Source organism: Sinocyclocheilus grahami, unplaced genomic scaffold (genome assembly GCF_001515645.1).
Source record: "Sinocyclocheilus grahami isolate Dianchi unplaced genomic scaffold, SAMN03320097.WGS_v1.1 scaffold159.1, whole genome shotgun sequence".
NCBI classification, from domain to species: Eukaryota; Metazoa; Chordata; class Actinopteri; order Cypriniformes; family Cyprinidae; genus Sinocyclocheilus; species Sinocyclocheilus grahami.
Genome location: NW_015505338.1, coordinates 1535808 through 1550878, shown reverse-complemented (window position 1 = coordinate 1550878; position 15071 = coordinate 1535808). Strand labels below are relative to the sequence as shown.

The 15071-nt window shown below is 36.1% G+C and overlaps 1 protein-coding gene across 12 annotated transcripts in view; it reads left to right on the top strand.

Annotated features, from left to right (window-relative positions):
- The window catches only part of LOC107592830 (dedicator of cytokinesis protein 3-like), a 275733-nt gene that overhangs the window by 100670 nt on the left and 159992 nt on the right, over positions 1-15071 (top strand). For all 12 annotated transcript variants that reach the window (XR_001610031.1, XM_016282388.1, XM_016282400.1 and 9 more), the window contains one exon: positions 11552-11607. Coding sequence is in view for 11 of the 12 variants with exons in the window: in XM_016282388.1 (XP_016137874.1) it covers positions 11552-11607 (56 nt within the window). In the remaining variant the exon portion in view is untranslated. The remainder of the gene's footprint in view (positions 1-11551; positions 11608-15071) is intronic.

The window sequence follows — 15071 nt, the reverse complement described above, 5'->3', positions numbered from 1 at the left end:
ATACACAGTACGCACACATATATTATGTAAGCAAAAACTTTTATTTTGGATGCGATTAATCGTGATTAATGTACAACTCTGGATTTACATTATTATCTATTTTACTGAGTAGTATTTTAATAGTACTTTTAGCTGAGTAAAATCACATTTAGACTGTGTATTCAAGATATACATAGCCTACGCATATAATATCTGTTACGTTAAATCAAATTAAAATTAGTGTGTCAGATTGGTCGAGACGCTACACTGAATTAATATGTTAAACTCACTGTGAACTTATAAATGCAGACATTGTTGAATAAAGCTGATTTTGGCCATCCGTTAGGTGCAGGTGTGCCACGCCGCATGCCAGTTGACACTTTACTCGAGGTGAGAATCCATAGGGCTGCCTTTGTGTTCACTGTGCGTGTGCATGCCATGTGGCAAGACCTCAAAGTGCCCGTCGGAGGTGCCCGTGATGACCACTGCAGAGTCCTGAGCAGTGCGCTCCACGGCCAATCCTTCCTAATCTTCTGTAGAGGTGACACTGGGCTGGCACCTGTTCTTAAATTCATGTGCCAAGCCTGCACTGTGAGAACCACAGGGTTGTACTCACAGTGTGAATGAGGTGGGAAACTCGTGCCATTACCTGGAGCTGCGAAGAAAGCTCGCCACCCAAACTGCTCAGAATTCCTGCTCACAGTTTTTTTTTCCCGTTTAAAAAATTTAATTTGTATAGTCGCATGAAGCGTGAAACTCAGATTCCCCATGATGGGACTCATTTGAAACACAAAGTAGACTGAGTTTCTGTATAAATTGTTCGTAAAAACTATTCTTGCGTAAATTGTTGCATCATACAGCACTAACACATTTGTTTGCAGAACGAATTTTGGTGTACATTGTAAAGTTGGGAAAACTATTCTTAAATAAACTGCCTTTCTGTGAAGCCGAGATATGCATTTTGGTTTAAAATGTTAAAAAAACAGAATTGTTGCATCACGCAGTGTTAACACATTTGTTTACAGAATGAATCTTGGTGTAAATTGTAAAGTTTCTAAGACTATTCTTAGGTAAACTTGTCTGGTTTTGTAGCACACATATACCTTTTGGTTTAAATTATTCATAAAACCATAATGCAGCATTAAAACACATTTGTTTACATAAAGAACTTTGGTGCAAATTATGAATTTCATAAAACAATCTCGTTGTGAAGAACACAAACTTTAATTCATAGATCATAGAACTATTTTTACATAACTTGTTTACAGAACAAATTTCTTGTCGTCTAGCACAGATATAATTGTTCAAAAAACATTCTTATGTAAATTTACAAAAAATTCTGTGTAAAATATTTTTCAAATATATTTTTTGGATTAATTATTGTTTCATGCAATGCCGGTGTAAAGTTCTTAAAAGTATTCTTATGTAAACTGTCTTAAAATATGAATTTTAGCATAACTTGTAAAGTTTGTCAAATTATTCTTACAAAACTGTCTTGCTCTGTAACACAAATATAAAATGAAACCATTCTTATGTAAATTGTTGCATCATGCACCGTTAGAACACATTTTTTACAGAACAAATGTTGGTGTAAATTGTAAAGCTTATAAAACTATTCTTATGTGAACTTTCTTGTTCTGTAGCACAAATATGAATTTTGGTTTAAATTGTTCATAATCGTGTTGTGCAGAACACACATATTTTGCTTATTCATAAAACCATTTTTGCATGAACTCTTTTACACCATTAGTTTACAGAACAAATTTCTGCTTTAAATGTTACCGAGCAAATTTTGGTGTAAATTTTACAGTTTGGTAAAGTATTCTTAGGTAAACCGTCTCGTTGTCTAGCACAAATATACATTTTGGTTTAAATTGTTCATAAAACCATTCGTACATATGGTTTTTGCATCATGCAGCATTAAAACACATTTGTTTACAAAACACATTTTGGTGTAAATTGTAAAGTTTGTAAAACCATTCTTACAAAATTGTCACACAAATACAAACTTAAACCATTTTTATGCAAATTGCTGCATCATGCTGCATTAAACACTTTTTTTTTTACAGAACAAATTTAGGTGTAACTTGTAAAGTTTGTAAAACTATTCTTATTTATACCATTTAGCAGCAACAAAAGTGCAACACTGTTTTTATTTCTATTTCTTTTGTAAAACTTTAATGCAAACCCAAGGACGAGTCGAAATAATTTTCTGTGATGAAATACAGCATATCACAGATGCTGTCAAGTAAACTTAAGTTGCTTTTAACCCAGAATGTTCCTATTAAGTCTATTATAAATATGTTCATTATACTTTGTAATCTCATTACGGTTGCATGCTCTACATAATTCTTTACAGAGGTATTTGAGCTCTGCTTCTGTCCTGTGAGTGTTTGCGTGGTGAGTGATTGTTTGTTTGGCTTTGCTCTGCCCTCACTATTTTAAATATCTTCGCCTCTCTCCCTCGATCAATTATTTTCATCAGAAATGTTCCACCCACTCTGGTCTGCCTACACACTGACACCCCAGTGCCCACAGGGGAGCGTCAGGAATGTGTCTCGAACCGCTTTCTGCTGATGGAAACGAGAGTAGTGAGAAAGAGAGCGAGAATTTAACTTGAGAAGAGGTCAAATCATTTAATCACAGGCACATTTGTTTGCCATTATTTATGGATTTGTTCATCAGAGAGAAATACAGAGAAGTAAATACTAGATGATTCAGAAGTCAGATCGAATCGATCGTTTCATTTATAAGGCTTATGCTGCCTTACCATAATTGTAATGAATTGATAAATAACCATTAAACTGATAGAAAAAATATATACAATTGGCCTTACAAAAAAAAGAGTATGACATTTTGTGCTCATTTATTTTATTTTGTTTTATTTGTGTATTTTGTGTTATTGTGATTTTAGAAAATGACATGTTATGTGCAAAACATTTTGAATATTTAAAACCGTCATAACATTTAGAATTTTTGCAACCCAAAGTGCTCAAGGTTTACATTAGATCAGTTCATGCATATCCTGGGAGTTGAACCCATGACCTTGGTGGTCCTATCTACCCGAACCTTGTTAATAAAACATTATTTATGTAAACAAAAACTTTTATTTTGGATGCGATTAATCGTGATTAATCATTTGACAGCACTAATATATAAATTTTTTTCCAATTTTATACATTTTAGGAAGTGATTTTATGCCAGTTTTACTCACCTGTCATTCAAAAGTCAGTATTAATGAATGTCAGAAGCGTTGCACAGTGGGATAGTCAGCTTTCAGAGGCTTTTAATTACATTTTAATTTAATTAGTTTAATTACAACTTTACATACCTGCTAAAGCTGGGAAGCTTGGTGCTGTCTGGCTCTCTAAACTCTGTTGAAAACTGTAAGTTCACCTTCATCACCGTATATGTTTGTCAAGTTAGAAAAGAGCTTAATCCAGCTCATTAAAATCTGCTCCCTAAAATTAATACACGGCATGTGCCAAATGTGAGTACAAATTGGCATTGACGTGTTAGTAAGGAGTTTTTTGTCAATGTTGAGACACAGACGTGGAATATTCCTCGTATTGAGCCGCCAAAACAAAATATGAGACTCAAAATTTTCAGAGACAAAGAATGTATAAACATTATGAAATGTTACTTATTTTCTAAAATAAACTGAACATTCATTGGGAAATAATGTAGGGCAGGACTTCATTTTATTGGATTGAGAATAGTGGGCTATGATATTCATGTTTAATATTATTTTCAGCAGAAATGTTATTTAGGAGCCAGGCAAAGTTATTACGTTTTGATGAAACATTATGAAAACATTCTTGGGAATAACATGGACTGATAAATCGGGCACAAGGATACCTGGAACATTTATAAATAGTTAATTTTGATTTCTTTAAGCAAACAAATACTGGCGTCATCATGAGCACAATTGCTGCCAGGAGTAATTCTAACGTGTAGAAGCTACTCGCTATCTTTCTTTCCCTCGTTGGCTTCGCTCTTTGTCTGCTTGCAGCAGGATTGCTATTTTTATTTGGCTCAGCGTTGACCTTTTCTGCTAAACGAGCATTAGGCTGCTGGGAGCGAGGGAAAGGAAGCACACTCATCTTTGTTTGGTCCTCTTACTGAGAGTAGAGCTGTTAGTTACAGGTCAACGGTCTTACCGATACTATGCGGCTCACCTGGTGGAAGATAGTCGCTGTCACAATTATATAAACTCAGATGCACCACCTGCCAGGATATATGTGTACGGAGTGAATGTTTGAAAGGTGGATGTTATGTCTGTCAGAACATTTCAGTAACTTTTAAGCAAGAGGTGATTTAAAGGAACACTCCACTATTTTTTGAAAATAGGCTAATTTTCCAACTCCCCTAGAGTTAAACAGTTGAGTTTTACCGTTTTCGAATCCATTCAGCCGACCTCCGGGTCTGGCGGTAGCACTTTTAGCTGTAGCTTAGCATAGGTAATTGAATCTGATTAGACCGTTAGCATCTCGCTCAAAAATGACCAAAGAGTTTCGATATTTTTCCTATTTATAACTTGACTCTTCTGTAGTTACATCGTGTACTAAGACCGACGGAAAATGAAAAGTTGCGATTTTCTATACTCTCATTCCGGCGTAATAATCAAGGAACTTTGCTGCCGTACCATAGGTGCAGCAGGTGCAATGATATTACGCAGCACCTGAAAATAGTCCCCAGCTAGGAAACATAAGGAGATGCTAACGGTCTAATCAGATTCAATGATCTATGCTAAGCTGCAGCTAAAAGTGCTACTGCCAGACCAGGAGATCGGCTGAATGGATTTGAAAACGGTAAAGCTCAACTGTTTAACTCTAGAGGAGTTGGAAAATTTGCCTATTTTCAAAAATAGTGGAGTGTTCCTTTAAGGCCCAAGTATACTTTGATTTTTATGCGTACACAAGGGTTTGCGTAAAGTGTGATTGACGCAAATTCCGTCACCAGAATATTGATGAACAGGCACCACCCGCTTTTTCTAGGTCGCACATGCGCATTTAATTTGTTTTGCACTAATCAGTTGTTCCACTAGGTGGCAACACTGACCTGGGCCGAAAACAAAACTAAAGATACATTTACATAAAAATTACATTTTTATTATATTTTAAAGACAACAGACATAATTATGAAAGTACATTCTGTATATATATATATATATATATATATATATATATATATATATATATATACGTATGTATGTGTAAATGGTTAAAAAAATAAAATTAAACCAATACATTTTCATATTATTGCAAGTAACACGCATGTGTCAAAAACATTGTTCACACTTAATTTGTTTTTTTTTCTCCAGAATAAATACTTTTTTTTCACAAGGGTTAAACCATCAAAACATTAGCTACATTGATGCTAATTTATGTGCTAGTGTGCTCCTAAACATTTAGAGAATTATTTTTAGCACTTGAAAAAAAATGAGTTTCACTGCTCTGAGAAACAAACCAATGATATCGATGACTCATCCTGCACTACACAGATTATTGTCCAATCAGATACTTGCTTGAGTAAGAATGTAGATCTGGTGCTTAGGATAAAAATAATAAAATAAACTGTATGCTTCAGGCACACACACACACACACACACACACACACACACACACACACACACACACACACACACTGAGTTTCAACAGATGGAGATGATGTGTACACACACACACACACACAAGCACATCTGTGCTGCCTCAGGCCTACAATAACATCTCCTTTCAGTTCAGCTCATATAGAGCGGCTTTATTATCCGCCTCTAAAATAGATGCTGAGCGCGGACAGAATGACAATGCTAGAGTCCTTCTGTGGATCAGCGCGTGATTCATACGCAGTCTGGAAATGCCACACACCACGCCTTCAGCTTGAATTATTGATCAAACCAAAAGAGTCATCTTCAAGTTTGTTTGTTTTTTTTATTATTTTTGTTAAGTTTATGTATCTTGTTTTGATTTACAAAGTACACTTTTTTTAGCATTAAGATAAATCTCATTAAATGTGAAGAACATGTCTGGACCATATTTCACCCCTAAATCAAGTTAATTGTTGCTATTATATTTATTTTAAATTAATTTTATTTAAAAAATATATTTAAAATATAACAATATGTTAGATATTGTTTCACGTCAATGATTTGTTGAATTATTTTAATGCTCATGTTATTAGATTTTTTATGACAATAAAGCACATTTTAAACTCATTACCATAATGGAACAAAATCTCATCATGTTTATGTGAAACATATAAATACAAAAACATTTCATTCATAAAGTATCATGGTTATAATTGTTGTGCTGCCTTTTATAATTTTAATCTTTTTTTGACATTAAAATACATTTTACACAACTGTCATTACCGTAATGTAACAAAATCTCAACACATTTATGAATTAATTAATTAATGACACAGTATCACAGTAATAATTGTTGCACTGCCTTTTATAATTAACCATTTTTTTAATAATTTTACGTAACTCATTACCATAATGCAACAAAATATGCAACAAAATCTTATCACTTATCACTTTTATGTGAAAAAAAATCAATAAATAAATTATCATGGTTATAATTGTTGCACTGCCTTTTATAATTAATCATTTTATGACAATGAAGCATAGTTTACACAACTGTCGTTACCATAGTGCAACAAAATATGCAACAAAATGTCATCACTTTTTATGTGAAAAAATATATAAATAAAAATATTTAAAGTATCATGAATATAACTGTTGGTGCTATCTTTTATGATTAAACATTTTTATGACAGTTAAGAACATTTTACACAATTGTCCTTAATGCAACATAATCTTATCACTTTAATGTGAAAAAATATATATTTATATTTTAAAGTAACATGATTATAATTGTTGTACTGCCTTTTATCTTTTTTTTTCATGAAAATTAATCACATTTTAAGCAACTGTCACTACCGTAATGCAGTTAATCCCTTTATGTGAAAAAAATATATAAAAAGTGTAATGGTAGTGATTGTTGTATTACTGCCTTCATTTTTAAAAATAAAATAATATTAATAAAAAAATAAAGTAATATGTCCAAAAGCATCTTGGTAATGAAAATTTGGGGTGAAAATTATCTTTAAAAATAATAAATATATATTAGCTTTTGCGGTGAAATCTGGGCTTTTCTTCCATTTGTATAAATAGGATTTGACTTTTAATTAATGAATGTGTGAATTATTCAAACATGTATAATTGATTCCAATTATTATCAACATGAAAATAGCTCTCAAACAACAGGAGGTCTACATGTATGACAGAAAGCAGCGATTAGCGAGTGACCACCCATCTCATGAATACTAACATATGCTGGTTTGTCATCCGTGCACATGGAATCCTTCCTCCAGCAGATGGAGGTTTGTTCCAGAGCATTTGGTGTCCTCAATTACTAATTAATCTGACTTTTGAAAGCGAACAGCGAAAAAAATTAGGCAACAACTGTACGTGGCAAGCAGCTCAACCATCTGGATTCTTCAGCTGAGATGTTTGTGTGGGATGTTCTTGCTTTGTGATAAACTCTGCTTCATTCTTCTAAAGCCACTTGTGTGATTTATTAGGTTTTTTAGATGCCCTAAATCCCTCCGATTGATCTCTTTTAAAATTGAGAGCTTTGCACCGTTTGACTGAAATGAAATAAATTGCTCTTGAGATTTGAAAGTGTTATTCTCAATTGCTGAGGGGGTGTGAAGAGTGACTAGTTTTCTGGTCAAGAACTCAAATCACAAGTGAGATCTCTTTATGAGATCGATGTCTCAGAGTGTACAGTATATCTGAGATGTTTCTCCTAGATGGCAATGATAATAAATAAAAAGCAAATGGATTTTTTCTGAAGTCTCTTGCTTCGTAAACTTTGTCCTGAGAAAAAGACAGTGGTAAAAAGACAATCTCTCAAGTCTGCTGATCAACAGATTTTCATGTCGCAAAATGTACTCAGATTTATACCCAAATAAACCAAAATCAACTATCAAAATTCAGAGATCTCAATGTGAACTGAAATATTTCTCATCAAATTTGTCCAGATTATCTTAACAATTCACATTGATTCTATAGCTTGTACTAAATGTGAACAATTGACCCTTCCCTAGGAGTTTGATTGACAGGCGATCTGACCAATCAAAACTGAATTTGCCACTTTACATTTTACATTTACATTTAGTCATTTAGCAGACGCTTTTATCCAAAGCGACTTACAAATGAGGACAATAAAAGCAGTCAAAACTAACAAAAGAGCAACAATATATAAGTGCAAATGACAAGTCTCGGTTAGACTAGCGCAGTTATCAGACTGCGTTAGGCTATGTAATGAAAATCTTAGGGCTAGCGTAGGTCAACGATCGGCGAACAGAATCACAAGGGCGAGAATAGAGGGATAAATTCAGGAAAACAGGCAAAGATCAGAAACCAAGAAAACAGACGAGGCAGACTAAGCTAAGGCAGGGTAAACTAAACAGGCTCCGTAGAGTAGCTAAGACAGACCACCACGGTGGAGCAGAAGGAACAGGAGACCCCCCCGGTGAACCACACCTATCAGGAAACCATGGCGGAGACTGTAACAATGAGAGAGCAGAGACAGACAACACAGACAGAACATTGGGGTTGATAGACAAGGTTGAGTGTTCAGAGGCAGCCTCCTTAACTGGGTCGGGACAGGACAAAAGTTCACAAACTACCTCCTTGGCCGAAACAAAGCAAGCAAAGAATTCACAAACGGCCTCCATAGCCGTGACAGGACAGGATGAGGATTCTCCGGCGGCCTCCATAGCCGTGACATGATGAGCAGGGAGTTCACAAACGGCCTTTATAACCGTGACAGGATGAGCAGGGAGTTCGCAAACGGCCTCTATAGCCATGACAGGACAGACAAAGAGTTCACTGATGACCTCCTTGGCCGGAACAGAACAGGCGGAGCGTTCATAGATGGCCTCCATAGCTGTTACAGGACAGGAAGTGAGTTCATAAGCGGCCTCCGTGGCCGATTCAGGGCTGGACGTAAGTTCACAGACAACCTCTGCGGCCAGGTTGAGTCAGGACAATTGTTCACAGGCCGTGACAGGACAGGCTGAAAGTGCATTGCTGGGCGCCATTACCACGCAAGGAGCTGAAGCGAGCACCGCCGTTTCGGGAGGTTCTGCAGCATGCGTGTGATGCGACGTGATTCTGGATGATCAGCTGTGATGTGACGTGACTCTGGATGAATAACTGAGGCGTGACGTGACGAGGCTCTGGATGAACGGCTGAGATGTGATGAGGCTCTGGCAGATCAGATGAGACTTGACTGGACTCATGAAGATCAGTTATGACTTGACTTGACTCATGACGATCAACTGTGACCTGACTTGCCTCATGAAGATCAGCTGTGACTTGACTTGACTCATGATGATCAGTTGTGACTTGACTTGACTCCTGACGATCAACTGTGACTTGACTTGCCTCATGAAGATCAGCTGAGACTTGACTTGACTCATGAAGATCAGCTGTGACTTGACTTGACTCCTGAAGAACAACTGTGACTAGACTTAACTCATGACGATCAGTTGTGACTTGATCAGACTCATGATAATAAACTGTGACTCGATTTGACTCATGACGATCAACTGTGACTAGACTCGACTCAGGAAGATCAGCTGCGACTTGACTGGGCTCATGAAGAACAGGTGTGACTTGACTTGCCTCACGAAGATCTGCTGTGAGTTGACTTGACTCAGGAGGATCAATGGTGACTTGACTAAACTCAAGATGGGCAGCTGTGACATGACTAGGTGCTGTTGTGTCCGCCATTTTGTGAGCGTGCTCTAGTGTGGCCGCCATTTTGCGAATGGGCTCCACTGTCGCCGCCATCATGCGAGCGCGCTCTGGTGCGGCCGCCATTTCACGAGTGGGTTGCATCACCGAGTAGCGATCAGTAAACTTGAATATCCCGGAGCTTGTGGTTGACTAAACTCAGCAGCCACCATTACAGGCACAGACACGGTATCACGTTCTTCCTCCGCGATACCCACCATACACAAAGAGCCCACAGTCAATAAAGCATAATCCATAAATTGACATAGTGACGAACGTGGACCCTCAAGTGTGAGCTTAGACTTTAGCGGTTGATTAATGCCATTACAGAAAAAAATCTATCAAAACACAGTCCGGTAAATCAGAGTGATAGGCAATGTCCAGATACTCTTGAATGTAGTCCTCGACGAGTGTGTGCCCTGCTCGAGGGCTAAAAACAGCCTTGCAGTGTCCATACCTGGCCAATGTTCACATGAGAAGCTGCTGGATCCTTGTGTGGCCGAGTATTCTGTTACGGGGCTGACAAGACGTGAGACGTGCGGATCCATGTGCAAGCTTTATTAAAAGCAGAGGAGGTCAGAAACACAGGCAGGGTCGAACAGTGGCAAACAGGTAGATGGCGGGCAAGACACAAGAATAATCCTAGGGCTAGCATAGGTCAACAATCGGCGAACAGAATCACAAGGGCGAGACTAGAGGGATAAATCCAGGAAAACAGGCAAAGATCAGAAACCAAGAAAACAGACGAGGCAGACTAAGATGACAGAGAGTCAATGACATGGAAAGGGTGACCTCTGATGGCTAGCAGACGGAAGTTCATGGACCGGATACGTAACAGTTTGTTTATTTATTTGTACAAATGTTTAAAAATGTTTTTGTTCATATAAAGAAAGTCATTGGGGTTCAAGACAAGACATTGAATCTCACTGTGTAGATGAAGAAAATAAAAGCAATACACGAAATACATTAACAACCAAAAAAAAAAAATCTATTTATTTTTATTTTTATGACTATTTTTATAACTACTTATTTATGTCTTTCATTTTTCTGCATAGCATAAAAGAAAATATTATGAAAAAAACATATTCAAAAATGTTTTTATCTGTATAATACGAGTCACTGGGGTTCAAAACAACATGGAAATATAGACCAGCAAAGTAAAACAAAACATAAAACAAACCCAAAACACAACAACAACTTTAAAAAAACAACAACAAGCAAACATAAGAAACAAAACATTACGGTTCAAAGTCATTGGGGTTCAAAACAACATTTGAACACTTTGAATTTAATTGAAAACATGAAACAAAACCCAAAACATATAAAAAAAATCAACAACAAAACAAAACATTCTTACAGTTTTGTAATGACACACGGATGAGTAAACAGTCATTATTTTTGGCTGAACGATCTCTTTAAGTCCTGATGGTTAATATTCAGCTGTCCTTATTTCCACTACACTCTCGACACTGATCAAGTATGAGCAGTCTAAGAAAAACAACTTCTCTTCTCCAAAGGGACTTCTTGGGCTTTGACACGTCTAGTCGAGGAACTGGGAACTTTCTGAGGTTGATTCAGCCTCGAGCAATGTGAGCACAACAAGCAAAAGATTATGACATGATCTGTGTCCAGCAGGGCCGCTGGAATCGTCCTCTGCTCGCTCACATTCCCAGAGACGCGTTCACACGCTCGCTCTATCTCTTCATGGAGGCTTACAGTCGCAGAAGCAGAGATGTAACGTTCTTCCCTTTTGTTTCGCAGGGGATCTTCCCAGCCGGTTACGTTCACTTGAAGAAGGCTGTCGTCACGAACAGGGGGTAAGTGTCTTTATTCTGAATTACATCCAACTGCTCCCTCCATAGAGAACAAATGGGTTGGATGAGGAAAGGCAACGGGGAAAGAGATGGATGGAAGAGAAACGTTTTATTTATTCATTCATCTCAGTCCTCTGATTCCCTTTCTCCTCCCTTGCTGGCTCATGAGTTTCGTCACATGCCTGAAAGGCTGAGGTTTCATCTTTTTGGAAGGTCTCTTACTCTCATTTCTCTCTATCAAATATTTGCTTCAGATATGAAGCTTGGTGTGATGTGAGACCATCAGCTCCTGGGATTCAAAAGCTTAATGTATTTAATGTTTTTTTAGGGATAATTGATTTAATGGATAATCAGAGAGGTTTATATTGTGCTATGGGACATTTATAGTATACTTTAAATCTAAAACGTATTAAAAAAAAATGTGTACTTGCAGATAATATAACATTAATGAAATAAAATTGCACTTAAAGAGAGACACTTTCATGACTGTTTTAACACTGTTAAGTGCAATTTTAAGGAGTGCACTTTGTAATAATATCAAATTAAAAGTTTTGCTTCAACATAATTTTTTAATCATCATGTTATTAGTTTACTTTATGCATTGTATTTTGCACTTGAAGAAGAAGAAATAGTCCACAAAAAAAAAAGATGTATATGAGATTATTTCTTCATCAGAACAGATTTGGAGAAATGTAGCATTCAATCATTTGTTCACAGATGTATCCTCTGCAGTGAATGGGTGTCATCAGAATGAGAGTCCAAACAGCTGATAAAAACATAACAATAATTAACAAGTAATCCACACAACTCCAGTCCATCCGTTAACAAATCCATCATTAAGGCCTTTTAATTTTTTTAATGGTTGCTTCTGGCTAAAATATGAGTCTATAATCCATAATATTGCTTCCTCTGGTGAAAATGTTGTTTCGTCTGAATCAGGAGAGAAATATGCACAGATCAAAGACTATTTACAAGCCAAAACAGATCTAAATAAATATGCCAGAGGATTTGGAAATTGATTTTTTAACTGGAAGAAGCATTATTGATTATTATGGACTCATATTTTGGCTAGAAGTGATGGTTAAAAATTTAAACCTCTTAATAATAGATGTGTTTCTTACAAACACACAGCTTTTCACTTCATAGGATGTTAACTGATGGACTGCAGTGGTGTGGATTACTTGTGGATTACTGTGATGTTTTTATCAGCTGTTTGGACTCTCATTCTGACGGCGCCCATTCACTGCAGAGGATCCATTGGTGAACAAGTGATGTAATGCTACATTTCTCCAAATCTGATGAAGAAATAAACTCATCTACATCTTGGATGACCTGAGAGTAAGTAAAATGTCGGTGAATAATTCATTTTTGAGTGAACTATTCCTTATATTTTAGTATATAGTACACATTTTAGAAGTGCCTTTCTTTTCCACAAGGATTTACAAGCAGAAATTATGTTGTTCTTACAATCTAATGGTTGTAAAAGTCATTAGAAGATCAAGTTTTTTGTAAAGTTATTGATAAAAGACAAAATTATCGTTTGTACACTGAGATCGCTTTAGAACACATACAGATGCTTTTTGTATGTTCCATTTATTTCAAAAACATTACAGAAAATGCATCTTTAACTACATGTTGTCATTTGAACAAACATTCAATTGCTAATGCTAATTTGCAGTTCAGTACAGTAAGTGAGGCAGATGTTGATTCAGTAACTGCTGTGAGTTTCAGCGAAGGATTTATCAGACTGATTTCAAACCTGTAAATGTCAAGTTTGTAAATCCTGAAGCTAATCTACAAGCAATTTAAAGTAGTCTCCCACTGTCTGCACTCGAGCTACCCTTTTGTAGTTAGCAGAACTACAAGCTACAAACAAAAAGTACAAAACTTAATTAAAGCAATTATTTCACAATTTGGAGACCTTGTTTGTTGCGCGATCTGCGGGAAGAAACAATAAATCTGTGTTTGCACAGCTTTTGGTTGCGCCACACCGCTAATCAATGAAAAATAAAGCTAATTTCTGTTAGTTTCTCCCTAACACTACATTATACAATGTTTAAATCGCCAATCGGTATCCTCTTAATTCGTTAGCATATTTTGTAAATCTGGTAGATAAAATAGCTGAATGTTGTTCTGTGGAAAGATTGTTTCGTTTTTACAGATTCATTCACAGGTTTGAATCTGCTTCAGTGACACACTGCATATAAATGTTTAAGGCATGCAGTGTAAAGATGGAGAAAACATGAAACAGTGAGCAAGAAAGAGAGCAGAGAAACTCTGGGCCGTCACTCCCATTGGGATCTCTCTGCTGAAAACACAAGAGAAAAGTGCAAATCAGGGACTGTCGGTCGGCAGCTTCTTCTGTTTGTTTTAGCTTTTGATGTTTTCCAACTTGTTCACAGGTGTTTGCACACAGGATCGGGATTAATCGTTTGACAGCACTAATAAATGTGAGCCAAAATCATCACAATTAAAAGAACCAAAGACTTAAACTACTTCAGTCTGTGTGCATTTAATTTATTTAATACACGAGTTTCACAATTTGAGTTGAATTACTGAAATAAATGAACTTTTCCACGACATTCTAATTTATTGAGATACACGTGTGTATATATATATATATATATATATATATATATATATATATATATGTTAAAATATTTAACGCAATTAACTCAGGGCCAGGGCTCTCCACTCACAATTGCTGTTTCTGTCACTTTTCTCTTGACAAGAAGTACATTTATTCAGTTGCAGAATGTCTTTACGATCACATCAAACGGGAGACGTTTCAGACGCACACCCCAACTTCATTTAAGTCAAACGAGCGCGGAAACGGTACTGTTCTCGCAGCGCGTGTGCTTCAATTGCACGCACAAAGACTGTAGCACTGTAGCCTGTATCATTTCATATCAAAGAGCGAAATAATCTACGTGCATGCAATGTCGTGGTCAGATAAGTCATGAAGCTTTAAGGATTCATCTATTTTTAATTTTGAATTTAGTGTTTGATAACTTCAATTTCTGTATATTTCTGCAGAAGGACACAGGTAAATATGACATTTATTATAATGGGTTTATGTGAAGATTGTTTTAAGTTCACTTAAATTAGAAGTTATTTTTTAAAGTCTAACACATGTTAAAATTGATAGCTCTCAATTATACTGTAATGTTGAATGGCTAGTCAATAGTTTAATATTGGGGGGGGGGCAATTTTATAGCGAAATCGGTATTGGTATCATTGATACTGGCCTTCAGTCATAAAAAAATGCCATTAAACAAATATTAAAAATATACTGTCTTTATGTTGTTTGTACATTAATTTGAAGATTTAATGTGGAATTATTCCAATATAAAAGTATATTTAAAAACGTTAATGTTAGGTGGGATTAATTCGCGATTAATCTCAGAAAAAAAACATTTTAATCGATTGACAGCACTAATATATATATATATATATATATATATATA